The 26,067-nt window shown below is 38.7% G+C and overlaps 2 protein-coding genes across 2 annotated transcripts; one reads left to right on the top strand and one right to left on the bottom strand.

The window, feature by feature from the left end:
- Positions 1-6,715: 6,715 nt before the first annotated feature.
- Positions 6,716-8,076, bottom strand: EAF01_001354 (uncharacterized protein; the record flags this gene model as incomplete). Its single annotated transcript, XM_038909604.1, has 2 exons — positions 6,716-7,422; positions 7,476-8,076. 2 exons carry the CDS (start codon positions 8,074-8,076, stop codon positions 6,716-6,718), a joined length of 1,308 nt encoding a protein of 435 aa, XP_038774416.1.
- A 15,631-nt stretch (positions 8,077-23,707) lies between these two features.
- EAF01_001353 (uncharacterized protein) lies at positions 23,708-25,641 on the top strand (the record flags this gene model as incomplete). The annotated part of the gene is made up of 2 exons (XM_038909603.1): positions 23,708-24,337; positions 24,401-25,641. The coding sequence occupies exons 1-2, from the start codon at positions 23,806-23,808 to the stop codon at positions 25,639-25,641; spliced, it is 1,773 nt and encodes a 590-aa protein (XP_038774415.1). The 5' UTR covers positions 23,708-23,805.
- Between the last annotated feature and the right edge of the window lie 426 nt (positions 25,642-26,067).

Here is a 26,067-nt window from a genome sequence, read left to right as displayed (position 1 = left end):
CGAACATGAACAGTGCAGTTGAACAGTGCAGAGGGCAGTCATAATTGCACTGAGTTGCAGCAGAGAAAGCTGCTGTGTATCAATTTGGGCCCGTGCTGGTTGGCCATATGGATCTATGATCTTCATGACAAGAGAAACAAGAGAACCCAAATCTATCCGACCCAAACTACTTCCAGTCCCCGACATCCACAAAAAGGAAAGAAGAGGAAAAAAGAAAGCGATATTTGTGGAAGAGCAATGAGCAATCATGATACCGAGCATCCACGAATTGATCAAAGTTTCCATCCATGGTCAAAGTCAAATTTCTTCGACATGTACGTACTTGGTATCTAGATTCTACGGAGTATCTCTATGAAAGGTCTATGCTTGCAAATTACAAACTCACCAACCAACCAACAATCAATGGCCGCTGCTGCATCTCCTGGGGAACCCTTGAATTCCTCTCCATTTTTAATTTAATCGAACGATTTCATTCCGAACCTTGGATAAAAGTTTAAAAAGGAGGCACACTGCGAGACTGGCTCTGTCCCTACCACCAAGCTGCACCAAACTGCACCAAACTGCATAAAGGGATTGGGGCCGGCAGAAGAAAGGATCTAACCAGGGATTGAGATTGGAAGGAGAGATGGTACGAAGGAAAGATGCCATCGTGACACTAACAGCCTCTTCGAAGTTTCAGGGGGAGGGGGAACGGAAATGTACGTGCAACCATGACCTTTCGTACCCTTCTAAATCTGTCAAAAAAGGATCCTGCGATCCCTTGCCCTTGAGATATACCTGCGGCTACCCGTCAAATATACACACACGGAAACACAGTGTAACTACCCAGGTAATTTGGTACGATGGGACTTTTACAGAGGAAAAGAGCGGTGTACCACGAGCATGATATACATCACGCCTTCGTGGACGCGTTTGATATAGGTACATAATCTACTTTGGCAGAGAAGGGAAATTGCATTTGAGATCCGTTGGACGAAGCTTCCAATAGAGTAATGTTTCATCTTCTCATACCGGTATCATGCCCGCCCGTTCACAATCCTGGAAAGACAAACATTCAAATCTCATGGCGATCAAAGCTTCGAATCATCTTGATATCCAGAATCCAGATGTCCCGCATTAAGCCTCTGCAGACGACCTGTTGGTTAATAGGTCAACACGCACCCCTATTTCCCTGTATGAAGACGGGACAGAGACCAATGAGTTGTTCATTCACAATGATGGCGGAAAGGATATCACGTGATTTTATAAACCTCATATGGGCCGAAACGGAAGATCATTGGATCACGAAATGCCAAGGAAGGATAAGCGACATTTACCCGGTATGATTCAAGCATTGAGTTCTCTAACAGATCTACACTGTTGACGCAGTATGATTTGGTCGAATGTTATCGCTATGTTCTCAATTCTTCAGCTACATTGGGCACTACCGACTATGACTTTTTGTTATTTTTGAGTTTGAGCTGCGCTTTTTGGGGCTGAGACTTGAGTACGTAAAAGGATGAGAGATGCTTCGGAAACATCCCCGACTTTCTCCCGAAGGATCCTAATTCCTTACATATCTTACATCAACTTTAATAGGCTCGACCACATCAGATATTCATATGAAGATACTTCGAAAATATGACCAACGGGGAAGGTGAGACTTCAACTCGAGCTTATCACGACATGCTATGGTTTCTTTCTAGCATTTGCAGTTTTTGAATTGTGCGGTGATTTTGTATTATATTGCATTTATCTGATAATGCAGGTATTGATGATCTTGTAACACGGAAACTGATATCACGTATTAGAGTTTACGAAGATCACCAAACGCTGCCGCAGGCTGCATGGATGACTCGATCTATCATCTTTGGTAGCGGCAGATCTTCAAACCCCTTCTATTGCTGTATGCATCACAGAGTTGGGACAAAAATACATACGAAAGTTTTACGAACGATAATCTGTTTGTCCAGGGACGAATGCTGATCATTCGTATATTCCAAGCCGATGTATACGAAATACTCGCATCGCTTACCATGAACAGCCTTCTCGCTCACAATCACTAAATTCTTCGTTTTATGGAACAATTCAACACAGCTAACGACATTAAAGCTCAATCCCAAAATATCAACTCCCTGAGGATTTCCCATTGGCGTCATCGCGCGTTGGGCTTAGTCTCATACCGCCTTGACAATACCATCAAAGTTATCTTCGTTGACCACCAAACCATGTCCAAATTTTCATCCTAGCACAAAACCCCACGAAATTGATGGGCAGAGAATACGAATTCTCCACTGTCCACGTCGTTGGAGCTTGCCATGAAACTAGAACCAGATGTCACTTCGGCTTCACATGCTGTAGATAATTCTCAATACCCACATGATGCTTGCTAGGACAAGATATAATCCGACCGCAAATGTGAAAGTCGATCCTGATTAAGGTCTTCCTTCCTGGTCGGTGCAGTGTGGAAGAGTCGCCTGCAATAGAGTTTTTGGAAGTTCGGTTCATCTTGTGCAGAAGTAGCAAACCCGATCTGCTCGGGTTCAGGCATCGACAACTTGAAGACCATATCCAATCGGTCATTGTTGCCACGACATATGCATGAAGCGCACAGCATCCCAATCACTAGTTCAAACAAAAGAGACAACCATACAAGTGTTTTCTCCCTAAAAACCACTTTGATGTATAGATCTTCATGTCAGCATGTCATCTGTCTTATACTTTCTTTTCCCTTGAGAGATTCTCATTCCTTTCAACAACTGGGTCGCCCATCACAGTCTCTGTAACCCACCGAATCAGATCATTAGGTCTTGAACATCTCTATGATGTTTCTTGAGTCAGTTTGTAGCAGCTTGGGCGGGGGTGCAGATCTGTTTACAAACATGTACGTCGCCTGCGACCGACGCGGGTTGATCATAACTTACTTTGGCTCATCGTAGACCAAAGTCGCCGCTTCGTCATAGGCGGCATCTACTGTCTCATTGTCGGAGAATTTCCCAGGCTCGTCATATGAGACCTTGGCGGCTTCATCGTATGCAACTTTGAAGGCTTCGTCATACGAAATCTTGGCAGGCTCGTTATGTGAGACTTCTGCCGCGTCGTCGCTCGACAAAAGCCAGTTAAAGGCCTAGCCTAGTTGTATATCGAAAACGTTGCCTATGCGAAGTATTTGGTAGCGATTGGCAGGGCAAGAGCACCAAGAACGAAAGAGCCAACAATGAACGCATATTTGGCGTGCATTTCAATGAGCACGTGGCATTATTGTTGTATGAAGAGGATGGATAGGTAAAAGTTTGTTCATACCTTGACAATTGATGTTTTTGATCTATTGTATGGATCATGATGTTACCGAAATTTTCTGGAGAAGCTATTCCAATTCACTGCCATCAACTTACTCTTTCTTAGTATGCATTTTCACAAAGCAATTTTCTTCCAAGAATTACTTATATTACTTTCATATGGACTACATACATTCGCGTTGGACTTTATAGCGATAAGAAACTGATCAGATGTATCTTGAGCGGTTTGTGTGTATCCTTTAGAGATACACATCGTTTATATAGCTTTCCTCTGTAGTTTACAGATGGTCAGGTGACAATTAAATATTGTAGGTAGCTAGGTTTCCTCCTAGAGGGCTTTTGGCATTGATTACACCTACGATATGGAAAAATCATATGTGTTAGAAGACCAAAGGTCCAGTAAGCTCATACAAATCATCTAGTCTTAATTTTGTCCGGACAGCAGCTTGCCTAGATCACTACCGCAACGTCGCACTTACATGGCGTGATGAAAATCATACCTTCAGATTTATCTTTATCAGCTTTCTTCTCCATTTATCTATTCCTTTCGCATCCCTCTCATCTTTCCGTCTTCTTTCATTTCTCTTTCCATACCCCTATCATGACCTCCAACTAAGTCCCGATTGGCCTCTTCCCCTCTTCTTTATAGATCATCGTATAGAATGTTATGCATTAATCTATCTTGTCAAGTAGATGGCGGAATACCTCTTGCGCTGGATTGATGAGTGTGGACAATCACTTGTGGGCTTTGGTATAGCGCTTAAATATCGAGAGTCGGATATGGTTATTGGGTGGGTGAAAGGGAGAAAAGTTGTGCTGAGAGAATATGGAGGATTGTGGAGTGGGGAGGGGGCAATTTGGGAGACTAGGGTTGGACGGAGAGTAGAGCTAAGGGGGGGTGCAATGCGCGAAGCCTTTGGGAATTATCCGTTTGTGAATACGAGAGAGGAGTAGGGGTAGGTGGGTTGGGTTGAGAATTGGCAGAGCAAGAGGATGGAGAGTGCGGTGCCATGCATCTCCTTTCCCTCTCCGCTTCTTGCTGCCTTTTCTTAGCGTTGTGAAAGTCTGGATGAATAATATTAAATGAGTTTCTTTCATCTTTTTGCTCATGAATACTGTGTATTTGTATGTTTGTATGCTTATGTGTTTTCATCCATTTGATAGATTGTGATGCGAACGCAGCTGATCATTTTGTGATCTGATAAGTTATGGTAAGGATGGGAAGTCTTTCTTTGGGGTGAGGGGAGGGAAGGGGTGTGTTGGGTAGAAGTGAGTCTTTGGGGCGTACTTGTGCTATATATATGATAAATTGTGTATGTGTTTTGAGTGGATGAGAAAGGGTGTGAGAAAGTAGGTAGGTAGGTAGGTGTGATTTGTAGTGGGGGGGAGGGTTGATAATGATGCCTGCGGGAGTATGGGACTATATGTGATTGGAAGTTTGAGAAGAAATCAGGGGAATGGAGGGTAGACATACGATGCTCCATTTCTTCCAAAATTGCACTCCCGAAATAGAAATAGAATAGGAAATACACGGCTCTGCCTTATGAAATGTCTCATCCACTTACATTCCACTCCTCAATAACTTATAAATTACCCATCACATTTTATAGTGTATAGTTACTCACCCCTCCCTCTTCTCAAATTAACTTCCTTCTTCTAGAAAAATGTTATGTTCATATCAATTATCGATATCCTCATAGGTATCTTCTCACTTGTCTAAACTCGAATAAACCAATGATATAACTACTTCACCTCAATACCATCTATTATATTAGCGTTAGTCTTGCAAGTATTGTCAGGGATTTTAATATGAATTTTCTTATTCCTAACGAGAGGAGGTTATGAAATGTGTTCATGAGATCTGTGTTAGTAGATTGGGTTCAAGAGGGGATTATCTCCGATTGTATGGGTGAAGCGCCGCGTACGGCTCTTTCGAGGGCTTGGTGCTTTTCTTGATTCTGGATATAGGATGGTTTGTAGTTTATAGTGTGATTTGGAGATATGTTTCGAGACTTCTTGATGGAGGCTCTTGTGATTAAATTGAAAGTAAGTAGAGAAGGGGAAAAGGGAAAGAGTCGAGATTCTGAGAAACGCGTTTGAAGTTCACAGGTCACATTATTTACAATCTCAACATCAGTCAAGCACGACTTATCCCCCAAAATCTTAAGAACAAGATACGCGTCTTTTTCTCAAGTCCCATAGAACCTATCACTGTCTGCACATCCAGAAATATCCCTCATTCCCAGCTGTGGGATATGAAAACTTATCGTTTTTCGTTTGAGAGAAAGAGAGGAGGAATAAATTAAAGTTCACTGTGCAGATTGAGTCACCCACTCACGTAAGACTTTTGGAGGTAGTTTGATGATTTATTTTTTGTGAACTAGGTACAGAACTTGAGGAGAGTGGTGGCGACTTATTAGAGGTTTATATATCCTTGATCTAACTATGGTAGAAATCTAAAACTCGGGTATCCTGTAAAATTGAGCGTTTTGAATGCTCTTTATTATGGTACGAGTGAGACTGTCGCATTCAACGCGGCTGGATCTACCATGGTGATGCACTAAGTCGGGTACCCCTACTTTCGGGCCACCCCTGTTTTGGGCCACTCTTTACCACTAAAAATCTCAAAAAATGGAATTTTTAACTTTCTTATTTATGGATAAAATTTATTGAAAATTAGTATATATATAATTCAGATCGTTTTGAATTTAATCTGAAAATTTTAGATTTTTAGGATTTTTTTGTATTGAGATCTAAAGCTTTAAAATATCGATTTTTTAATTTATATAAGAATCACATATAAATTTAGAACTTTTATAAAATCTTTAATAAATTTTTAATAATAATCATCAAAAGAAAACTGTATATCTTTTTGAAACTTTTGAGCTTAAATTTATATAAAAATTCAAAAAAAAATTCAAAAAAATTAACAAATATAAAGATATAGTATATAATGAGTTTGAAGTAGTATAAATAATCCCTATAATTTTGAAGGTATTCTTTTAAATATCTATTTATAGGAAATTTTCTTTTTTTTCTGAATCCTTCAAAATAAACATGTTATAAATTTATAATAAAATTTTATAGTTTATTTTTAATAATTTTTATTAAAAAGTTATTAAAGATTTTATAAAAGTTTCAAATTTGTATGTGATTCTCATACAAATTTAAAAATCAATATTTTGAAGTTTTAAATCTTAATACAGAAAATTCCTAAAAATCTGAAATTTTTAAGTTAAACTAAAAATGATCTAAATTATATATATATAAATTTTCAATAAATTCTATTCATAAATAAGAAAATTAAAAATTCCATTTTTGGTATAAAAAGTGGTTCAAAAGGGGGGTGGCCCGAAAATAGGGTATCCGACTTACAGCAGTCCTTTTCACCCTGCTGGTAATTTTGAAAAGATTCGAAGCGTATGATATTAGAATCCTCACAATGGATCCCCATTTATACGTCTCCTAGGATTATTCCACCCCCTAGAGCTAATCTCCGCGCGAACCGCCACCGAAGAATTCCCCCCCTCAGCCATAATCTCCTGAACATTCGACTCTGTCGCATTAACCTTCGCCTGCGCAAGTCCAATCCTCTTATTCTGCAAATCCATTACCGCATAAGCGGCCGAGAAAAACGGGGCTCCGAACGATAGAAGATCATCTTCATTCGCAGTGGGGTTCACCGGAACGATGCATAGGTTGTTGCCATTGTTATCTTTTGCTTGCGTGCCATCTTTGTTTTTTGCAGGCGTGAGCATCATCTCGATGGGGACTTGGATCGTGGTATCTGAGAATCCGAAAACCATGTTCATGCCCTTGGTGGCTATGTTACAGGTGACCTGCATTGAACCGTCTGGGCCTGGGTTCGCGTTGAGGGCGGTGCCGATGGCTTCGACGGCGGATAATGGGACGTCAATTGAAGGGTTTCCGGTATCCAAAAGTACGGGAGTATTTCTGCTTGGTAGAGATATATTCATGGTGGCACGTTTATTGTTGGAGCCTCCTGTGATTGCAAGAGAAGTAGCTGATATTACGAATTCGGTAGCTTGGCCATTGGAATTTTCGAGTATGGGCAGCATGGTCATGTTGCCGGTGAACTTGGCGGTATCCATACCTCCAAAAATGATCGAACCTTCAGTAGACCCTGGGATATATATTAGTAAAATCTCTTATATGTAAAGGATAGGAAATGCATACTGAAATCGTTGAGGTAAATACCATAGGCAGCGGTATTGGTCAAACCTGCCGATTTCATAGCCAATGGGAGGTTTTCATATGGCGTTGGGCTCTGCTTCGTCGCAGAGAACTCTTGAGTCGCAAAACCAATGCCCATAACTGGAAAGAGGGCGCTGGGTAAGAAACCCTGGGTACTCAAACCCATGGTATTATTCTTGAGTTCAGTATTTCCAAGACGAACCGAGTCTTGCATAAATGTCCCCGTGACATTCACACCGCCAGTATAGATTGCAAAAAAATTCGGATTTCCTGCCACAAAAGTAGTAGAGCTATTGGAAGCGAAGGAACCTGTGGAAAACTTTTTGTCGGATGCAATGCACTGGTTTTTTGGATCGGCGCAGAGTTTGCTCCCACTTGCTGGTACCCAGAAATCACTGCTGCCTGTGTCCAAGATGGCGGTCATATTTTGCGGTGGGTTGCCAACGGCGACATTGACTGCTGCGACGAACGTGTCACCATTGGTGACTCGCGCTATGGGGACTTGAACAAACTTTTGTGCGCAAGAGAGGGAAGGAAATGTGACGGCGCTCACCAGGAGTGCAGAAGCGAATGTAGTTCTCATGTTAAATATATTAAGTAAACGAATGAAGAAATAGAGAAGGTGATCTTAATTGCTGTTTACGCTTCACGAATTAACCTCTGATCTTATAGTCAGGCTATAAGGAGTAAAATCCAACTCATTAATCCAGAGCTCTTCCATGTTTCAGTATAAACTCAGGCGGTCCCTCCCGGCAAACACCATTCTAGAAATTCTAGAAAGGTTTGCGAAAATGGAACAATAGAGAGCCAGACGCGTATATAATCGGTGCTATCCTTGGATGAGTTTCTTCCTCGTTGAATACAATCCCGTTCTAGCATTTGCATACCTGCGTAGTCCGTAACAGAAGATCCAAATCTCTCAAGGGGGTGATCGTTATTCAAACAACAACATATCAAGTGTGTTTCGGATGTCAGAATAAACTTTTTGAGGGTCCGAAACTCTGGAACTCACCTGTTCTCGTGTTCTCAACTCCGTCTTGTAATACTTGGAGAATTTCAGCCCCGCGTTTCGCACCCAAAGTTTATTGGAAGAAGGTTACCGCAGATGCTGTCAAGTTGAGCGTTTGATAGTCGACCACGAATATTTCCCCACAATCTTAGGGCCTCTATCTGATATTGAAAACGGCCAGCAAAGTCGAGATCTAAGCCTGTATGTTGGCTCTGAGTATAAATCTCTGATTGCAATAATACTAGAAAGCTAGGAGATTAATCGCAATTTGTCGAATTGTGATGATGAAGAGATGTAATTGGAGATTTTAAACAATCAAAAATTGAAAATTAAATCAATCGAGTTGTCGATAGGCCCCCCGAAACAGGATAGCCATCAAAAGAAGATAAGCATGAAACCCGTCCGACTATGCATTTATCTGATTTGCGATCAGATTCAATTGAGATCCTAGACGCCGAACGACAAGTAGCATTATCACGATACCTCTGAAGCAATTTACACAATGTTCACGACAGGCGGAGGGGTTCCATGGGGCAGCAAAAGAAGGACTTGGCGTATGGTTTCACGCGTATCAGAAGGTGGTTCAAGAGTATGGAAACATATCATATGGAAGATTCCGAACATCCAATCGGAACTATGGAATCAATTCGATTAATTGATTCTGTACCTCAAACGAAATATTAATATAGTTTATCAGTACATACATTATATCAGTGTGTATATCACTTTTACATCAATTTACACTTTCAAATCTATATTATTCAATAACAATTAAATCAATTAATTAAAACTATTTAGAATTTAACAATTTAAAATCTATTATATTATTTTGATAGATTTTTATATTGTAATTTGTCTTTTTATATTTATTACAATATTAAATAGAAGATACTTCCTTATTAAATTTATTCTCTTTTTAATATTTATTATATTGAATCTGAATATTAATCTTTTATTAAGATAATATATTAAAAGCTTTTTATTTAATAAGCACTCCTTCTTAATATAATTAGGTTTCTTATATATATTAATACTTATTTAATATTTTATTTGTTATTTAAAGTATATAAATCTTTATATTTAAAAGTGTATTTTTATAAGCCAATTACTTTATATCTTTAATTAAAGTTAATACAATCTCAAATATAAATATAAATGAATTTAATTGATAATAAGTTATTCAAAATTTAATTAATATTGATTGAAAAAGAGCTTTAATTGTATTATAAAGGGTTTAAAAGATTTATTAATCTAATTTGAAAGAAGAAAGGATAGGTATACAAATGTGAATATTTAATTTCGAGAGTATAGTTTCAGAATTAAATAAGATTGAACCTATTCCTTGAAATCCTGATTTTATATTCTAAAAAATAATTAATTCCTTATATACAGTTTTAAAAACTATAAAGAATTCATTCTTTAAAATATAATTAATATATAAGTTACCTTAATAAATTTATTAATTTAATTATTATATAAACATTTTGGATTGTTAAAATAATTAATATTAAATAATTGAATTAAATAACTTGAATATAATAATAAACATAAATATATAATATCATTCTCTTTATAGTATACTTGAAAAGCTATTTATTTATAATTTTTATACCTATTTAGTACTAATATTTAATATTTGCTTTTTCTTTAATTTTTAATATACTTATTAAAGTATTTCAATTATTCTAAACCTGTCTCATTATTCGTTCATCTATTAAATATAGGTTTAATAGTTTAATTCATAGAAAAATCAATTTCGATATATTAATTAAAGAAATAAATCTGTTCTTAAACTATTAAAAATAAGAAAATAGTTTCATCCTTTTCATTCCATATATTATTACTATAGCTTATTCTCGATTATCTAACTATACTGATTTGCTTTTATTATATCTCTCAGTATTAATAATAATAATTATTATATAACGTAACGTATGGGGAACTCGGACACTTTTAGCCCATCACCAACTTGAAACCGCAATAACTTTTATTATGCATACCCAATCACCTTCTACATCTGCTCAAATTGAAGAGAAGCTTCAAAAGGCTATAATTTCACTTCAATTGAAAGAATTTAAATCAATTAGAAAGGCTGCAGAGCATTTTGAAGTCCCTAAGTCTACCCTAGCTGATAGGCTGGCTGGGAAGAAAACACGTTCCCAAACCCACGAAATGGCTCAAATTCTTTCAAACGTAGAAGAAAATACTCTTGTACGATGGATTTCACGACTTACCATCACTGGATTCCCTGCTACACCTATGTTGGTGAAGGAAATGGCCGACGAAATTCGTCTTCGACGCGTTCGGGTCGCGTCATCTCGAAATCCTACCTCGACAGAAATTCCACCTATAGGCCACGAATGGATCTATAGATTCCAAAAACGACATCCAGAACTTAAAACATGCTATTCACGTCAATTAGAGTCTAATCGGGCTAAAGAAGCAACTCCGGAGAATATTCAGGCTTGGTTTGACGCGTTTCGCACGCGTCTCATTGAGCGAAAGTATGAATTAGATGATATGTATAATATGGATGAAACCGGATTTGGAGTTGGAAGTACTCAAAGTACGCGCATTATAGTCGATTCTACTCAGAAATCGAATTGGAAAGTTACAGCTGGCAAGCAAGAATGGATAACTGCATTTGAATGTGTCAATGCAGCTGGAAATGCTCTATCACCTATGGTCATTTTCAAGGCTCAGAATACGAATTCTGCATGGATTCCAAAGGACACACCTCAAAGCTGGCAGTTCTCTACTAGTACAAATGGATGGACCTCAAATAGCCATGGATTAGAATGGTTAAAAAGGGTTTTCGAACCAGAATCCAAGAAAGTGTCAGGTGACCGACCTCGACTTTTGATCATGGATGGCCATTCAAGCCATATTACAGGTAGCTTTATTGCTTTCTGTATAGATAATGATATTGATTTACTTATATTACCTCCTCATTGCTCTCACTTGCTTCAGCCACTTGATATTGCGGTGTATGGGCCAATGAAACGATATCATGCTTTAGAGGTCGATCGATATTCTCGAGCTGGTGTAAAGCGAATCCAAAGAGCTGAATGGGTAGAACTCTTTCAAAATATTAGAAAAAAAGCATTGAATTCTTCTAATATTAAAGCTGGCTGGAGAGGAGCTGGTTTAGTACCTTTTGCCCCACGAAAAGTACTCGATTCATTACCATTTAACTCCTCCCAGCAACCTTCTACTCCACAAATGAGAACCCCCAATCAAGACCTAGACTTGTCTATACTCAGGAGTTCTCCTCCAGATGGAACAGAACTAAGGCAAGCAAATCAGATCTTTAATACAGCTCTAGCAAGCAGTGGTTCTCCTGCATCGCCAACTCGTCGATATGCCAAGAGAATGACTAGGCTTGTAGAATCTCAAAATGCTGAGATAGCCCTACTTCGGAAACAGCTCTCTGATGCTCAGGAGGTAATTGAGACTCGAAAGAAAAGAACTAAAGGCAAAAGAGTCAAATTACAAGGTCAATTTGTCTTTAGTACTAAGGAAGTATTGAAAATGGTACGTGAGGCGGAGGAAAAACCGAAGGAGAAAAAGCCACGAGGACGGCCACGCAAACGCCCAATTGAAGAATCAGAAGAAGAGATTGAAGAAGAAGAGCTAGAGAATAGTTCAAGTGATTCGGAATTGGAATTGGAGGATTGTGTGGCTCGTAGAACAAGATCGCGTGTAGAATAATTGAAAAAGTGTCCGAGTTCCCCATATGTCCGAGTTCCCCATACGTTACGTTATAGATTTTTAAATATAATTTTAAATAATAATTGTATTGAGAGCTTATAGACGAAGTTAATTTAACTTCTTTTAACTTCTTTAATCCTTTTTATTATTATTTTTGATAATAATAATAATAATAATAATAATAATAATAATAATTCTAGTAATAAATTCCTAGTTTAATTAAGTTGATTAATATTAAGATATATATGTATTTATATATAGTATATATTATATATATACTATTAATAATATTAAGAAAATCATTAAATCATTAATTCGCCTTAAAAATAATATATACAAACTTTAATTCTTTATATTAGTTCTATATTTGAAATTATAATTATAAAAATTATCCCATTCAAATGCTTTTAATCTATTTTATATAATTATTACTTTTTAATTCTTTATTTAATTTAATAAAAATAGTTTTATTTAAAAAATGATAAATTTTTTTAGATATTATATTATACTATGATATTAATAAAGTTAAAATTCATTTTGATTGATTAGATCGCTTAAATTGAATCTCATTAAGTAAGAGTTTCTATTTTTTATATGTATATAGTATTAGGGCCTGTTTAATAGTCGAAATAAATCTAATATATATAATATTTAAAGGATAGTATGTTAAATATTATGACGTTTATGTTTGATATATAGCATTTAAAAATCATTGATTAAATACTAGTATTTATTATTATATAAAATTTTCATATATTATATATTAAAAAAGAGGACCATTTTATATACTATATCTTAGTATTTGTAATATTTCTAATAATAACTTTTAAATAATAATAATTAAAAATAACGCTAAGAAGATTTCAATCTTAATAAAAGTGTTAATCTTAATAATAATATTCGATTGAATTATTATAAAAAAAATTCAAGAATTCATTAATAATAATTGAATAATTATAATTAATCCTTTTCTCTCAGTTTTTATAAATAATTCTGAATTGAATTCAATATTGAATCTAAGTAATTGATATTTATTATTATAAGTAATAATGAAAGATATTGAAAGTCTTCATTTTATAATAAGAAAGCTTATAGAACTACATTTTAAAAGAATTATAAAAAAAACTTTTAATCTTCTCGAGACTTATCGAAATTAAGAAGATAATTCTTTTGATTAATTTAAAGTAAACTTTACTTTTCCAATAGCTTTAATTAAATTAATCTTAATAGAAGTAAGAGGAATTCTTTTAATTAATATAATAAGATTATTTATAGTATTGTATATTATACTACATATTATATTATGTATTATAGAAGGACAATATTTCTTAAATACCTTTATTATAATAAAATATTAATAAAATATTAATATTTATTTTAAACTTTATTCACTATATAGATATTAATTGTTAATATCTCTAAATAATATATTAAGATTATTACATATAACGTAGTTTATTAGTGGGTCGGTCATATCAGTGGATCGGCCACTTTTACCTCGAATTGTTACTCCAAAGCTATATTATTCAACAACAATTAAATCAATTGATTAAAACTATTAAGAGTCTAATAATCTAGAATCTATTATATTATTTTGATAGGTTCTTGTATTATAACCTGTCTTTCCGTATTTACTACAACATCGATTAGAAGATACTTCCCCATTAGAATTTCCCTCTTTTTGATACTCATTATATTGAATCTAAATATCAACCTCTTACTGAAATAATATATCAAGAGCCTTTTGTTTAGTAAGCATTTCTCCTTAATATAATTAGGTTTTTTTTGTATATCAATACTTGCTTAATGCTTCATTTACTACTCGAAATATACAATTCTTTATATTTAAAAGTATATTTTTATAAGCTAATCTTTCTGTACTCTTAATTAAAGCTAATACAATCTTAAATATAAATAGAGAAGAGCTTACTTGATAACGAATTATTCGAGATTTAACTAATATTGATTAAGAAAAAGCTTCAGTTGAGTTGCAAGGGGTTTGAGAGATTCATTGATCTAGATCGAAAGAAGGGGGGGTAAATATGCGAATTCGAATATCTAATTTCGAAAATACAACTTCAGGATTAAATAGGATTAAACCTGTTCCTTAGAATTCTGATTTTATATTCTGAAAGATGATTGATTCCTTGTATACAGCTTTAAAAGCTATAAAGAATTCAATCTTTGAAATATGATTGATATATGCCTTAATAAATCCATCAATTTGACCACCATATGAACGTTTTAGATTGCTAAAACAATCAACATCAAATGATTGAATTAAATGATTTGAATACAATAATAAACATAAACATATAATATCATTCTCTTTACAATATACTTGAAAAGCTATTGATTCATGGCTTTCATGCTTATCCAGCACCAACATTCAATATTTGCCCTTTCTTCGATTCTTAGTGTACTTATCGAAGTGTTTCAACCATTCTAAACTTGTTTCTGTTACGGGAGCTGCCTCTAGGGTCACGTGGAAGTGTCTAGAGATCTCTCGAGGTGGTTTAGACTAGACTTCAAGTAGGAATTCAATAAGGTTGTAACTGGTTGCAATTCTCGTAACTATAGTAATGAAACTAATGATTGTTCTTGAGCACGAAGCTCCATATTATAATGAAACTCATTCTGTTATATAGACCTTCGTCCTCTGGAGCCCCTGGGATCCGTATGCTCCTGGAGCCCGTAGCTCCCCAAGGCTCCCTCACGTGACACGCGAATGTGTCATGTGATGTCTGTCGTAACACTATCCCCTTCCTAGTCTAGCGCTTGTCCCAAGCGTTAATATAGTGCTACCTGTCCCCACATGATGTTCATATCGTACCGTACCTCCTTGTCTTTTAACTATGTCGTCAACTGTTAATAAAATTCGAATAACAGCCAGAAAACGTGAAGAACAATTAATCCTTGCTCAGCTGATTGATTCCTGTGGTGTCGAAATGTCTCCGTGTTCTCATTGCCGTGAGCAAGGTTTGCGCTGTGTTAAGGATTACGGCAATCCCCAAAGGACTCGTTGTTCGGAGTGCGTGCGCTCCCGAGTTTCTTGTGATGCTGAATTTGCTCTGGAGGATGATTGGGATCGAGAAGTTCCTCGTGCCTCTGACTGGGCTTCCCTAGATCGTCAAGAAGAGAAATTGGATGAAGAGGAAGAGCGCGCGGTCGCGGCTTCCCAAGAAGCGATGGCCAAGGTGGTTCGCCTTCGTAAACAAAAGAAATTTCTTCGCGAACGTAGGAAGAAAATGGCTGACCGTGGCCTAAAATATTTGGATGAGCTTGATGCTCTGGAAGAAAAGGAAAGACTAGAGAAAGAGCGTGTTGAGAGAGAAAAGGAGATGACGTCTGCTCCTGTCGCTGGTCCTAGCGGCGACTCCTTGGCTTTCGACTCTTCTTTGGATCCTTCGATCCTTGTTTCGATGGAATCTCCTTCTTTCTGGGCAAATTCGGGTATCTCTGGTGAAATGCCTCCAACTTCTCAGGGCAGTTGAGGTTTTCTTTCGGTTCCCATGAATTTTCGGTATGTGGGTAATCTAACCATTTGATCAAGTATTTGACTATGCCTCTGACGTATTTACAATCTAGTATTGTTTCGACATCATATATGGCGTTGGGGTTGACTGGTTCGATTTCGGTGAATGGCGCACTCGGCGCTCCTGGTGGTGCTGGTTCGAGTAAGGATATGTGGAATACTGGGTGGATATTCATCGTGTCTGGTAGTTTTAACCGATAATTGACGGTTCCTATTACCTTATCAATCTTGAATGGTCCTAATTTCCTGTGATCGAGTTTATTGCTTGGTCTTTTGGTTTCGATGTTTCGTCGTAGCAAGTAAACTTTACCCCCCTCTTTAAGCGTAGGTTCCATACTACGTTTCGTATTGTAGTACGCTGCTGTTCTGGATGATATGAATCTTAGATCGAGAGCAAGCTGCTCTTGTAAATCCTTTAATTGTTCGACTTGTATTATTGCTGATTCGGCATTAACTTCTTGTGGTATCGGGATTTTATACGCTTGTGGATTAAACCCAAAATTAGCTCGTGCTGGGGTGATTTTCGTGGTTTCCGTTTCCGATGTGTTATATGCGAATTGTGCCATAGGTAATAGTTCTACCCAATTGTCTTGTCGATAATTTACATAGCATCTAAGATATGCTTCCATTGTCTGGTTGGTCCTCTCTGTTTGACCGTCTGTCTGTGGGTGGAAGGCTGTTGATAGCTTTCTCTTAATACCCATAAGTGCTAATAAGGTAGTCCAGAATTTCGAGGTAAAGAGTTTGTCTCTGTCCGAGATTATCTCATCTGGTACTCCGTGTATGCTTACTATGATCCGGAGGAACACATATGCTAGTTGCTCAGCATCCCATGTTTCCTTGAATGGTATCATATATGCAAATTTCGTTAGCCTGTCTACTATATTGAGTATCGCATCGTACTCAATTCCTGTAGTAGGATCTTTTGAGAGTGGTAGTTTAACCACAAAGTCCCATGTAATGGACTTCCATGGCTGAGAAGGCATGTCTGGGGTCTGGAGCTGACCATATGGAGCATGTCGTGATGACTTGTTCCGTATGCAGGTGTCACAATTTCCAACAACTTCTTCAACTATCGTTCTCATTCGTGGGAAGTAACTGATTTCCCGTATTCTTGCAAATGTCCTTGCAATTCCTTGATGTCCGTGTGCCGGCAACCCATGTTGTTCCGTCACAAATTCCTTGGCCATTTGACTCGGAATGTATACTTTTCCATGAAAGTGTATGGTTTCGTTTTCTATTGTGAATCCTGGTTCTATTGCCTTGCGTATGCGTATAGCTGTAGCATCCTTGTCGTAATGTGATTGGATTTGGTTTCTGAGATGGTTGTCTTCCAATATATGAGTAGCTGCAAGCTGTGGTGCATTGTAAACCAGTGATTCGCCTTCTTTCTTGAATATTGCGTATGATTCGTACGACTTATTTTCTTGGTATTCTGGTTTTCGGCTAAGAGCGTCGGCTCTAGCGTTTTCTGATCCTTTAACATATGAAATCTTGAAATTGTAATTGGCCATGGTCTCCGACCATCTGACCTGTCGTCTGTTTAACTGCTTCGTTGTGGTGAAGTAAACCAAGTTCTTATGATCTGTGTACACTTGTACTGGGTATTTCGATCCTTCCAAATAAACTCGCCATTCTCTAAATGCATCGACTATTGCCAGTAATTCTTTGTCGTATATTTCGTAATTCAATTCGGCTGGTGATAGTTTTCGAGAGTAGAATGCGATTGGTTGTCATTTCTCATTCTGGCCTGGTTGGCTCAAAACTGCGCCTATAGCGAAATCTGAGGAATCCGTTTCCACTATGATTGGCTTCTCAGGGTCGAAGGTTAACAGTATTGGCTCTTTCGCTACTGCTTGTTTGAGTGTATCGAATGACTCCTGCGCCTTGGTGGTCCATTCGAAACTTCCTTGATCCTTCTTGGTTAGGTTGGTTAAGGATGTTGTAATCCCTGAATATCCTCTAATAAACCTTCGGTAAAAGTTGACAAATCCTAGAAAGGACTGTAATTCTTTAACTGTATTTGGCTGCTTCCATTCAAGCACTGCCTTGACCTTATCTTTGCTCATCTTGAGCCCTTGGCTTGATACGGTGAATCCTAGGAACTCCGTTTCCGTAACATGGAATTCACATTTGCTTGGTTTACATAGCAAATCGGCTTTGGCTAAACTTTCAAGAATGTTGCTGACATCTTTGATGTGTTGGACCTCGTTGTTTGAGTATACTAGGATGTCGTCCAAGTAGCATATACAACAGGTGTCCAAGTATTGCGACAGCACATTGTTCATAAGTCTCATGAAAGTAGCTGGTGCGTTCGTTAGCCCGAATGGCATAACTTGATATTCGTATAGCCCGTATCTTGTTTTAAAAGCGGTTTTCCATTCTTCGCCTTCCTTCATTCTAATCAAGTGGTACCCGTTTCGTAGGTCCATCTTGGTAAATATTGTTGCTCCGCCTAATCGATCTCTTAATTCCGTAGCTAATGGAAGTGGATATCGATCTTTCTTTGTAAGCGTGTTGAGCTTTCTGTAGTCCACAACTAGTCTCTTAGTACCATCTTTCTTGGGTACCCACATAGTTGGACTTGCCACTTGGGACGTGGATTCTCTGATCCATCCCTTGGCCAAATTGTCGTCGATATATTCTTTGAGCGTCCTTAGCTCATCGGCTGACATTGAATAAATTGGGGTGTGCACAGGCATCTTGCCTTCCTCCAATATTATTTCATGATCCCATGGCTTGTGTTCTGGTAAAGCCTCATGGATCCCTGGTTCCTTGAACACATGTTCGTATTTCTTGTACTGTTCTGGTATCATAGGCTCTTCTGCCTTGATTGCGATTTCCTGCCGTGTCGTTGGCTTCTGCATTTGTAGAGGAGGTGTACTGGCCTTCGCTCTTAATGGAGGACCCTGGACTGGGTGTCCTACGTCGCCGGTGTTGTTCGCGTTCAACTCTCCTTGGCGCGTGTTACGTCTCGCGGACGCCTTGAACGTGTCGTCGTGACCGTTCTTGCACTGATCAAATGTCACTGTTTCTTGTGACCAATCTATTCTAGGGTTGTGTGCCTTCAACCATGGCATCCCTAAGATGATCTGTTGTTGGCCCAATGGCACAACGTCAAGCTGTATAACCTCTGAGTGTTGGGTTATGCTCATTCGTACTGGTCGTGTCTCTTGAGAAACGTTCCCGTCAGATCCTGCTAGCTGTCCGTCAACTAACTGCAATTGGTAGGGTTCTTGTTTCTCTTGGAGTGGAATTCCCAGGTACTTTGCAGCTTCTCGTGCAATAAAATTTCCTGTAGCCCCTGAATCTATCATGGCTGGCTGTGTTTGTCCATTTATCTTGACTCTGCAGTATATTTGTCCTGCTTGTCCTGTAGCATTTAGCTGTGGTGTAATTTGCTCATTCTCGTTATTCTGGATGATCTCATCGGCAAATGTTACACGTCGAGGCTCTTCCTCTTCTAGATAGACAGCGCTTGTTCCTGATCTAGCTCTGTCATCAAGTAAATCCCTCCATAGGGTGTATCGGTAGTTCCCTTGAGTGACTTTCATTATCGTACCCACAACTGGTGGTGGTATTATGGCCTGAGCCTGGACCCGGTGTTCTTCTCCTACTCTTCTGCATAAAAATAGAACCTGATTCTCATTTCTTTCAGATGTGTGGTGATAGAACACTTCCCATAGCTCTCCCCTGTCTGGCCACTGGAGGTGATCGGTACTAATTCTTTCTATGAATGATGTGTTTGTAGTGATTCCAAACCATAGGATTCGATGCTGATCAACGTATCGAACCTCGTACGATTCGCCCTCTTCAGCGCCTGTTACGCTGAGGTCTTCGTTCATAGTCCCTTCGTCTGTATCTCCAAATTTCCAGATACGACGGTTCCATTGGTCGATTCCTTGAATAGACCATAATTCTCCTAACTGTGGGTCTCTATTTACCCATGAGAGGTCTTCTACCTCTTCGTCTTCTCCTAGCTCTTCTTCGTAAGCTGGTGGTGGTGTGGCTAGTCCTGTGATGCTGACTGCACACAATTGTGGCGTGAAAGTGGCGTTGAGTTGGCCTTTGCCGAACTTATTCTTAAAGTTGCTCTTCTTGCCCCCTGTTTTCTTGCTTCGACATTCTGCTGCCCGATGCCCTGCTTTTCCACATTCAAAGCATAAGTTATTTTCTCGTCTTCGTTTCTTTTCCGGATCATCATTCCCACCTTTGTGGTGCGTAGCGTCGAGTTCCATAGGGTCTCCATATCTCTGTGGATTGTAACGTGGTCTTCCCTCATTCTTGCGGTAACGCTCTTGCTTTTGATTTCCCTGGGGTTTGTATGATCTTTGACTTTGTCGATATCGGTAAAGACGATCATCTGATTCGATGGAGTCCTGGATTAGGTCGTTCAAGTCTACACTCTCGGCAGATCTTTCTAACTCCAGTCTGACTTCTGGTTTGAGTCCTTTACGATAGTGACTCATGATGGCGGTTTCGTCCCACTTGGTTGTTCCAGCATATCTTCGAAATTCCGTAGCATACTTCAATGCTGATCCTGTCTGCTTGAGGTTGAAGATTTTATCTTCCGCTACCTCTAGCTCATTGGAGTTCCCGAAGATTCTACGAATCTCTGTCTTAAATCCTTCAAAACTGTTGAAGATTGTTCGAGTGGGTTGCATGCGATCCTGGTCGTCATGCTCGAAATAGTCTCGTAAATATGGTTGAATCCACTTGCTTGCTTCTCCTCTGAGATATGATACAGCCCATACACTCTTGGATTCCTTTTCGGTGAACTTGTCTTCGTTAAATCTGAAGTAGATTTCAAGTTGTAAGAGGAAGGTGTCGAGTTCCTGTCGACTTCCTTGGTATTTGTCTGGTAAGGCAATCTTGAGTGTTTCGTTGATGGTAATTTCCTTGGGAGCGTCGGTCATCTCGACATCGTCGGTGTCGGGTGCTTGTGCCTGACTGCTCGCGGATGCACTGGTGGGTGCCATATCGTCGGTTGGTATTGAATTGGTACTTGAAGCAGAAATGGTGCTCAAAGTGTTACGGGAGCTGCCTCTAGGGTCACGTGGAAGTGTCTAGAGATCTCTCGAGGTGGTTTAGACTAGACTTCAAGTAGGAATTCAATAAGGTTGTAACTGGTTGCAATTCTCGTAACTATAGTAATGAAACTAATGATTGTTCTTGAGCACGAAGCTCCATATTATAATGAAACTCATTCTGTTATATAGACCTTCGTCCTCTGGAGCCCCTGGGATCCGTATGCTCCTGGAGCCCGTAGCTCCCCAAGGCTCCCTCACGTGACACGCGAATGTGTCATGTGATGTCTGTCGTAACAGTTTCATTGTTTGTCCATCTATTAGATATAGGTTTAATAGCTTATTTTATAGGAAGATTGGTTTTGGTATATTAATTGGAGAGATGGATCTGTTCTTAGACTATTAGAAATAGGGGAATAATTTCGCCCTTTTTATTTCCATATATTATTGCTGTAGCCCATTCTCGATTGCTTGATTGTATAGATTTACTTCTGCTATATCTCTCAGTACTAATAACAACTATTGCTGCACATATAATTCTCATTATAAAGTCTATTTCATCAAAATTATAAAAATCTCTATCCAAAATGTTGTATTTCGCTTATATATTCGCAACTAATTGAAATTATTCTTCAATAAGCTTGAGATCCTTATAGAAAGTTTTTTGAAAGTTATAAATATAACTAAAACATATCTTTAATTTGATTTAATATTTTACAAATTAATATACTTAAAGCTTCTCGATACATTTCGTATCTTTCGATTTGAAAATATAATTCATTATATCTTCCACATTCTTAAATTTAAGTAGAAAACCTTTTAAATCCATATCAAGAATATATTGAATAAATACCTCTTCTTCTAATTCAATCAAATTATAACTTTTTGATCGACTCTCAGCTATATTAGATTTACTTCAAATTCTATTACCCAATATAATTCGAGGTATACAATAGAACTAAGCTGCCTTTCGAATTGATAATTTTTTATCTGATTCAATAGCTTGAATAATTAAGATTATATGTGCTTCTTTAGAATGAATTTTCATAATTAATTATAAAGAAAACACATATTGAATATAAAATAATAATTCGAGGTAAAAGTGGCCGATCCACTAATATAACCGACCCACTGATAAACTACGTTATTAAGAATGATTTTTATTAAATATACTGCTATTTTAAATATTATTTTCTATATATTACTAATAGTTAGTAGTATATTATATACTATTGATTAATATTTATTTCGATTATCAAATACTTTTACATAGTCCTCGCGGAAGTAAGATTATTAAGGAGGTAAACCTTTAATAAATGATAAAAAAGCAAATTAAAAGATTAGAAAAATAATAATATCTGACTTATAATAAACCTAATTTATCAAATATTAAATGGTTTATAAAACTATATTTTATTTTATATCAAAATAGACTTTTTACTCATAAGATATTATCACCTGATTCGATTAATATCTATATGAACGAAAAAAACAACCCGTATTCGAATATGTAGATCTAGAATAGAATCGATCGATTAATTGAATTACTATGTGGACCTCTTATGAGAAGATTAAATGATTGAATGAATGAATAATAGGTTTGAAAAGACTGGAGTAGGATGAGATGAATCTTGTAAGGATTTACTATTTTTGTTTTTGTTTTCGGGGTTATAGGGAGGGAGGGAGATAGATGATGAATTATTAGATTGTTAATTAAATTTACCTATCTCTATAAGGATATGTACGTAGATAGAGCAGCGCAGCTATCTCCTTCCACCCCTGCATGTTCAACCATTCAATTCAGCCCTACGCACCCAATCCCAAGATCCCTGCACCCGACATCGGCAAGTACAAACGCATAACCGAGAAATCCCATATCTGTTGCCTCGGGCCGTGACCGCATCATATAGGAATGGGAAGATGCGATGTTAGGGAGTGGGATTTGGGTTGATGGGGAGCATGGGGAGGGGAAAATTTTGCAGGCAAATGGGCAGAAGTGAGTGCCAAGGTGCCGAAGGGTTGAGGGTGATGGTTGGGGGTCTACCGGTAAGGGATTGGTGAGGGCAGGGGAAAAGTTGGTGAGGGCAGGGGAGGTGGTGGTGTGTATCTGGGTACTGGGTTAGTTTTGAGTGAGGGAGGTAGGGAGGGAGGTAGGGAGGGACGTTGGGGGGGTCTAGGTTGTGTGGTGTGGTGTGATGGTGTGGTGTTAATTTGTGAGTTTATGAGTTTATGGTTGATGAATATAGAATCAACCTTCGAGTAGGTAACTAACATTTTTCACAGGGTGATTGAATTGATACCGAATCTTTGGATTTTTAGGCTTATGTATGAGTAGATATACAGGCTAACTTTCTCATATTGAAGAGTATGTTACAGTATCTGAGATGAAAGAAATGCGATGATCTCATCAATCTTCCAAACTATTACTACAAAAAATCGTGTCCGAAAAATCAACCCCATTCGATACATATTCCCGACTCCTTTACTCCATCATTTAAACGAGACTTATTCACCACCCTAGACAGTAAGATCATCTCCACCCACAAGTTACAACCTCAGTTCGCAAAATAGAACCATCACACACCCGGGTAAAAAGCGGCTGTAAGTCGGCAATAATAATCTTTTTGGTACCGCTTTGTTTCTATTATCTCAGAAAATGGTGTTCTTGGAAAGTTTTATGATGACTTTGAGATCTGAGACAGGGTTGTTGGATTATTTGTGGAGTCGCGAGATGTAATAACTAGTTTGTATAGGGTAGTTAGGTCGAGTATGTGAATGGTGGGAGGAAGTTGTCGGATCTTGAGGATTTGGTATGAGGGAGAGCGGATGTGAAGATCTAGATGGTGGGATATATAAAGGTCTAGGTACCTTTGTGAGAGAATTTGTTTGTTTGTTTGCTAGGTTGCGCTTCAGATATTTTTTATATTGTCTTGTATTCTTACTTTTTTTTGTGCTGCAATCTTGTAGGAGTTGTCTATACAGGATTTTCATTACATCGCATGGTAAACATCCACATTTATCTCCATCAAAATGTCAGACTCAGAGAGTAGTACCTCGAATCCCAAAGATGTCCTTTATAATTCCATCCTCAACAATCACACAAGAAACCCCCAAACACCCATCACCCGCACTCCCACCCACAAATCTACACATTCCCGACGCGGCAGCACCACGCTCCAAAATACCCCAACCCATCTCTCACAAAAAGAAACCCGAGATCCAAATCTGGACATCAACCTTCCCTATCGAACTCTCAGTTCCAATGCCAATCTTTCCGAATACACAACCGAGAAAGCAGAAGGTGAAATCCCCTCCGCGAGACGAAATGGAAAGAGAGATTATAAACTCGTTACTTTTCTTCCTGATGATCCGGAAAATCCCAAAAATTGGTCAAAGGCGTTTAAATGGTATATTACCATGGTAGTTGCATTGACGTGTTTTGTGGTGGCCTTTGCTTCCTCGGTTATTACGGCGGATTTGATTGGAGTGGAGGAGGAATTTGATGTCTCGGAGGAGGTGGCTTTGGTTAGTATTACGGTTTTTGTGATGGGTTTTGGTATTGGTATGTTGATCTCATTCTTCAATGTATATTACAAGTTGAAGAACAAGGGCTAACATAAATCAGGTCCAATGATGTTCGCACCTCTTTCCGAAGTCGTCGGTCGCCGCTGGATATACGGCGTTACATTATTCCTCGCCGTAATCTTCATCATCCCCTGCGCCGTCGCTCAAAACATCGAAACCCTCCTCATCTGTCGCGCTCTAGATGGGATCTGGTTTTCCGCCCCCATGACCCTCGTAGGCGGCACCCTCGCCGATCTCTGGCGCACCGAAGAACGCGGTGTCCCCATGGCGGCTTTCTCCGCCGCCCCTTTCATCGGTCCTGCAATCGGTCCTCTCATCGGTGGATTCCTCTCCGACGCAGCAGGTTGGCGCTGGCTCTACTACATCCAAATAATCTTCGCCTTCGTCGTCTGGATTCTCATCACCTTCACCGTCCCCGAAACCTACGCTCCTACAATCCTGGCACAACGAGCGAAAAAAATGCGCGAGCAAACCGGCGAACAGGAACACGTCACAGAACAAGATCTCGATCTGAGACCCTTCGCAGAACGTCTCCGTATTTTCCTCATCCGTCCTTTTCAACTGCTTTTCGGAGAACTCATCGTCTTCCTCATTTCTGTCTACATGAGCGTCCTCTACGGTCTCCTCTACATGTTTTTCGTCGCTTTCCCCATCGTCTATCAAGGAGGAAAAGGGTACTCCGCAGGCACCACAGGACTTATGTTTATTCCTCTCGCGCTCGGGGTCATCGCATCGGCTTTATGCGCACCCATCGTAAACCGAAATTACATGACCCAAGTACGCAAATACAATGGACATCCCCCAGCCGAAGTTAGACTAATCCCAATGATGTGTTCATGCTGGTTTATCCCCATCGGTCTCTTTATATTCGCTTGGACCTCCTATCCCCATCTCCATTGGATCGGTCCCGCTATCGGTGGCTTTCCCGTCGGATTCGGATTTATCTTCCTCTATAACGCGGCGAATAATTACTTGGTTGATTCCTATCAACATCAAGCAGCATCAGCGCTCGCGGCGAAAACTTTTCTGAGATCGTTTTGGGGAGCTGCGGTGGTGCTTTTCACGGAACAAATGTATGCGCGATTGGGATATCAGTGGGCGAGTTCGTTATTGGCGTTCATAGCGTTGGCATGTTGTGCGATCCCGTTTGTGTTTTGGGTGTGGGGAGCGAAGATTAGAGAGAAGAGTCGGTTTGCTTATGGGGGGGAGGATGAGGAGGGGGGGAGGAGAGGGGGAGAGGAGGAGTTGGAGAGGCAGAGGAGTTATGTTAGTACGCCTTAAGGGTTAGGGGTGGGAGACGGTGGTTTGGGGAGATTGTGGGGTGAGGGTGGGATAGAAGGATGAAGTAATGATTTGTATGAGGAGATGTGTAGGGTAATGGAACAGGGTGTTTGATTAGCGTGGTAGATGGATAAACGGGATTCCCAATAGATTTGTATTTTTATTTTCACATTATAATAGTTTACTTGCATCAATAGAAATTACAAAACACCATTCACACGAGCAGTTTGCTATCTGAGTAGATGCATATATGTACACAATTTTTGTGAAATGATCTCTGTATTATTCATTTTATTCTGTCTGACCCTCTACCTTATCTATCTCCTCATCTCCATCTTGTCATACCCCAATCCTTCATCAAGATACTCCAATCCATTCATTACCCCCCCTTATAGTTAAAATCTAAAACTTCCATACTCTGTCGAT

The sequence above is a fragment of the Botrytis porri genome, assembly GCF_014898465.1.
Source record: "Botrytis porri strain MUCL 3234 chromosome Unknown BPOR_002, whole genome shotgun sequence".
Lineage (NCBI taxonomy): Eukaryota > Fungi > Ascomycota > Leotiomycetes > Helotiales > Sclerotiniaceae > Botrytis > Botrytis porri.
The sequence above is the reverse complement of the archived record's forward strand: the minus strand, read 5'-3'. Positions and strand labels throughout refer to the sequence as shown.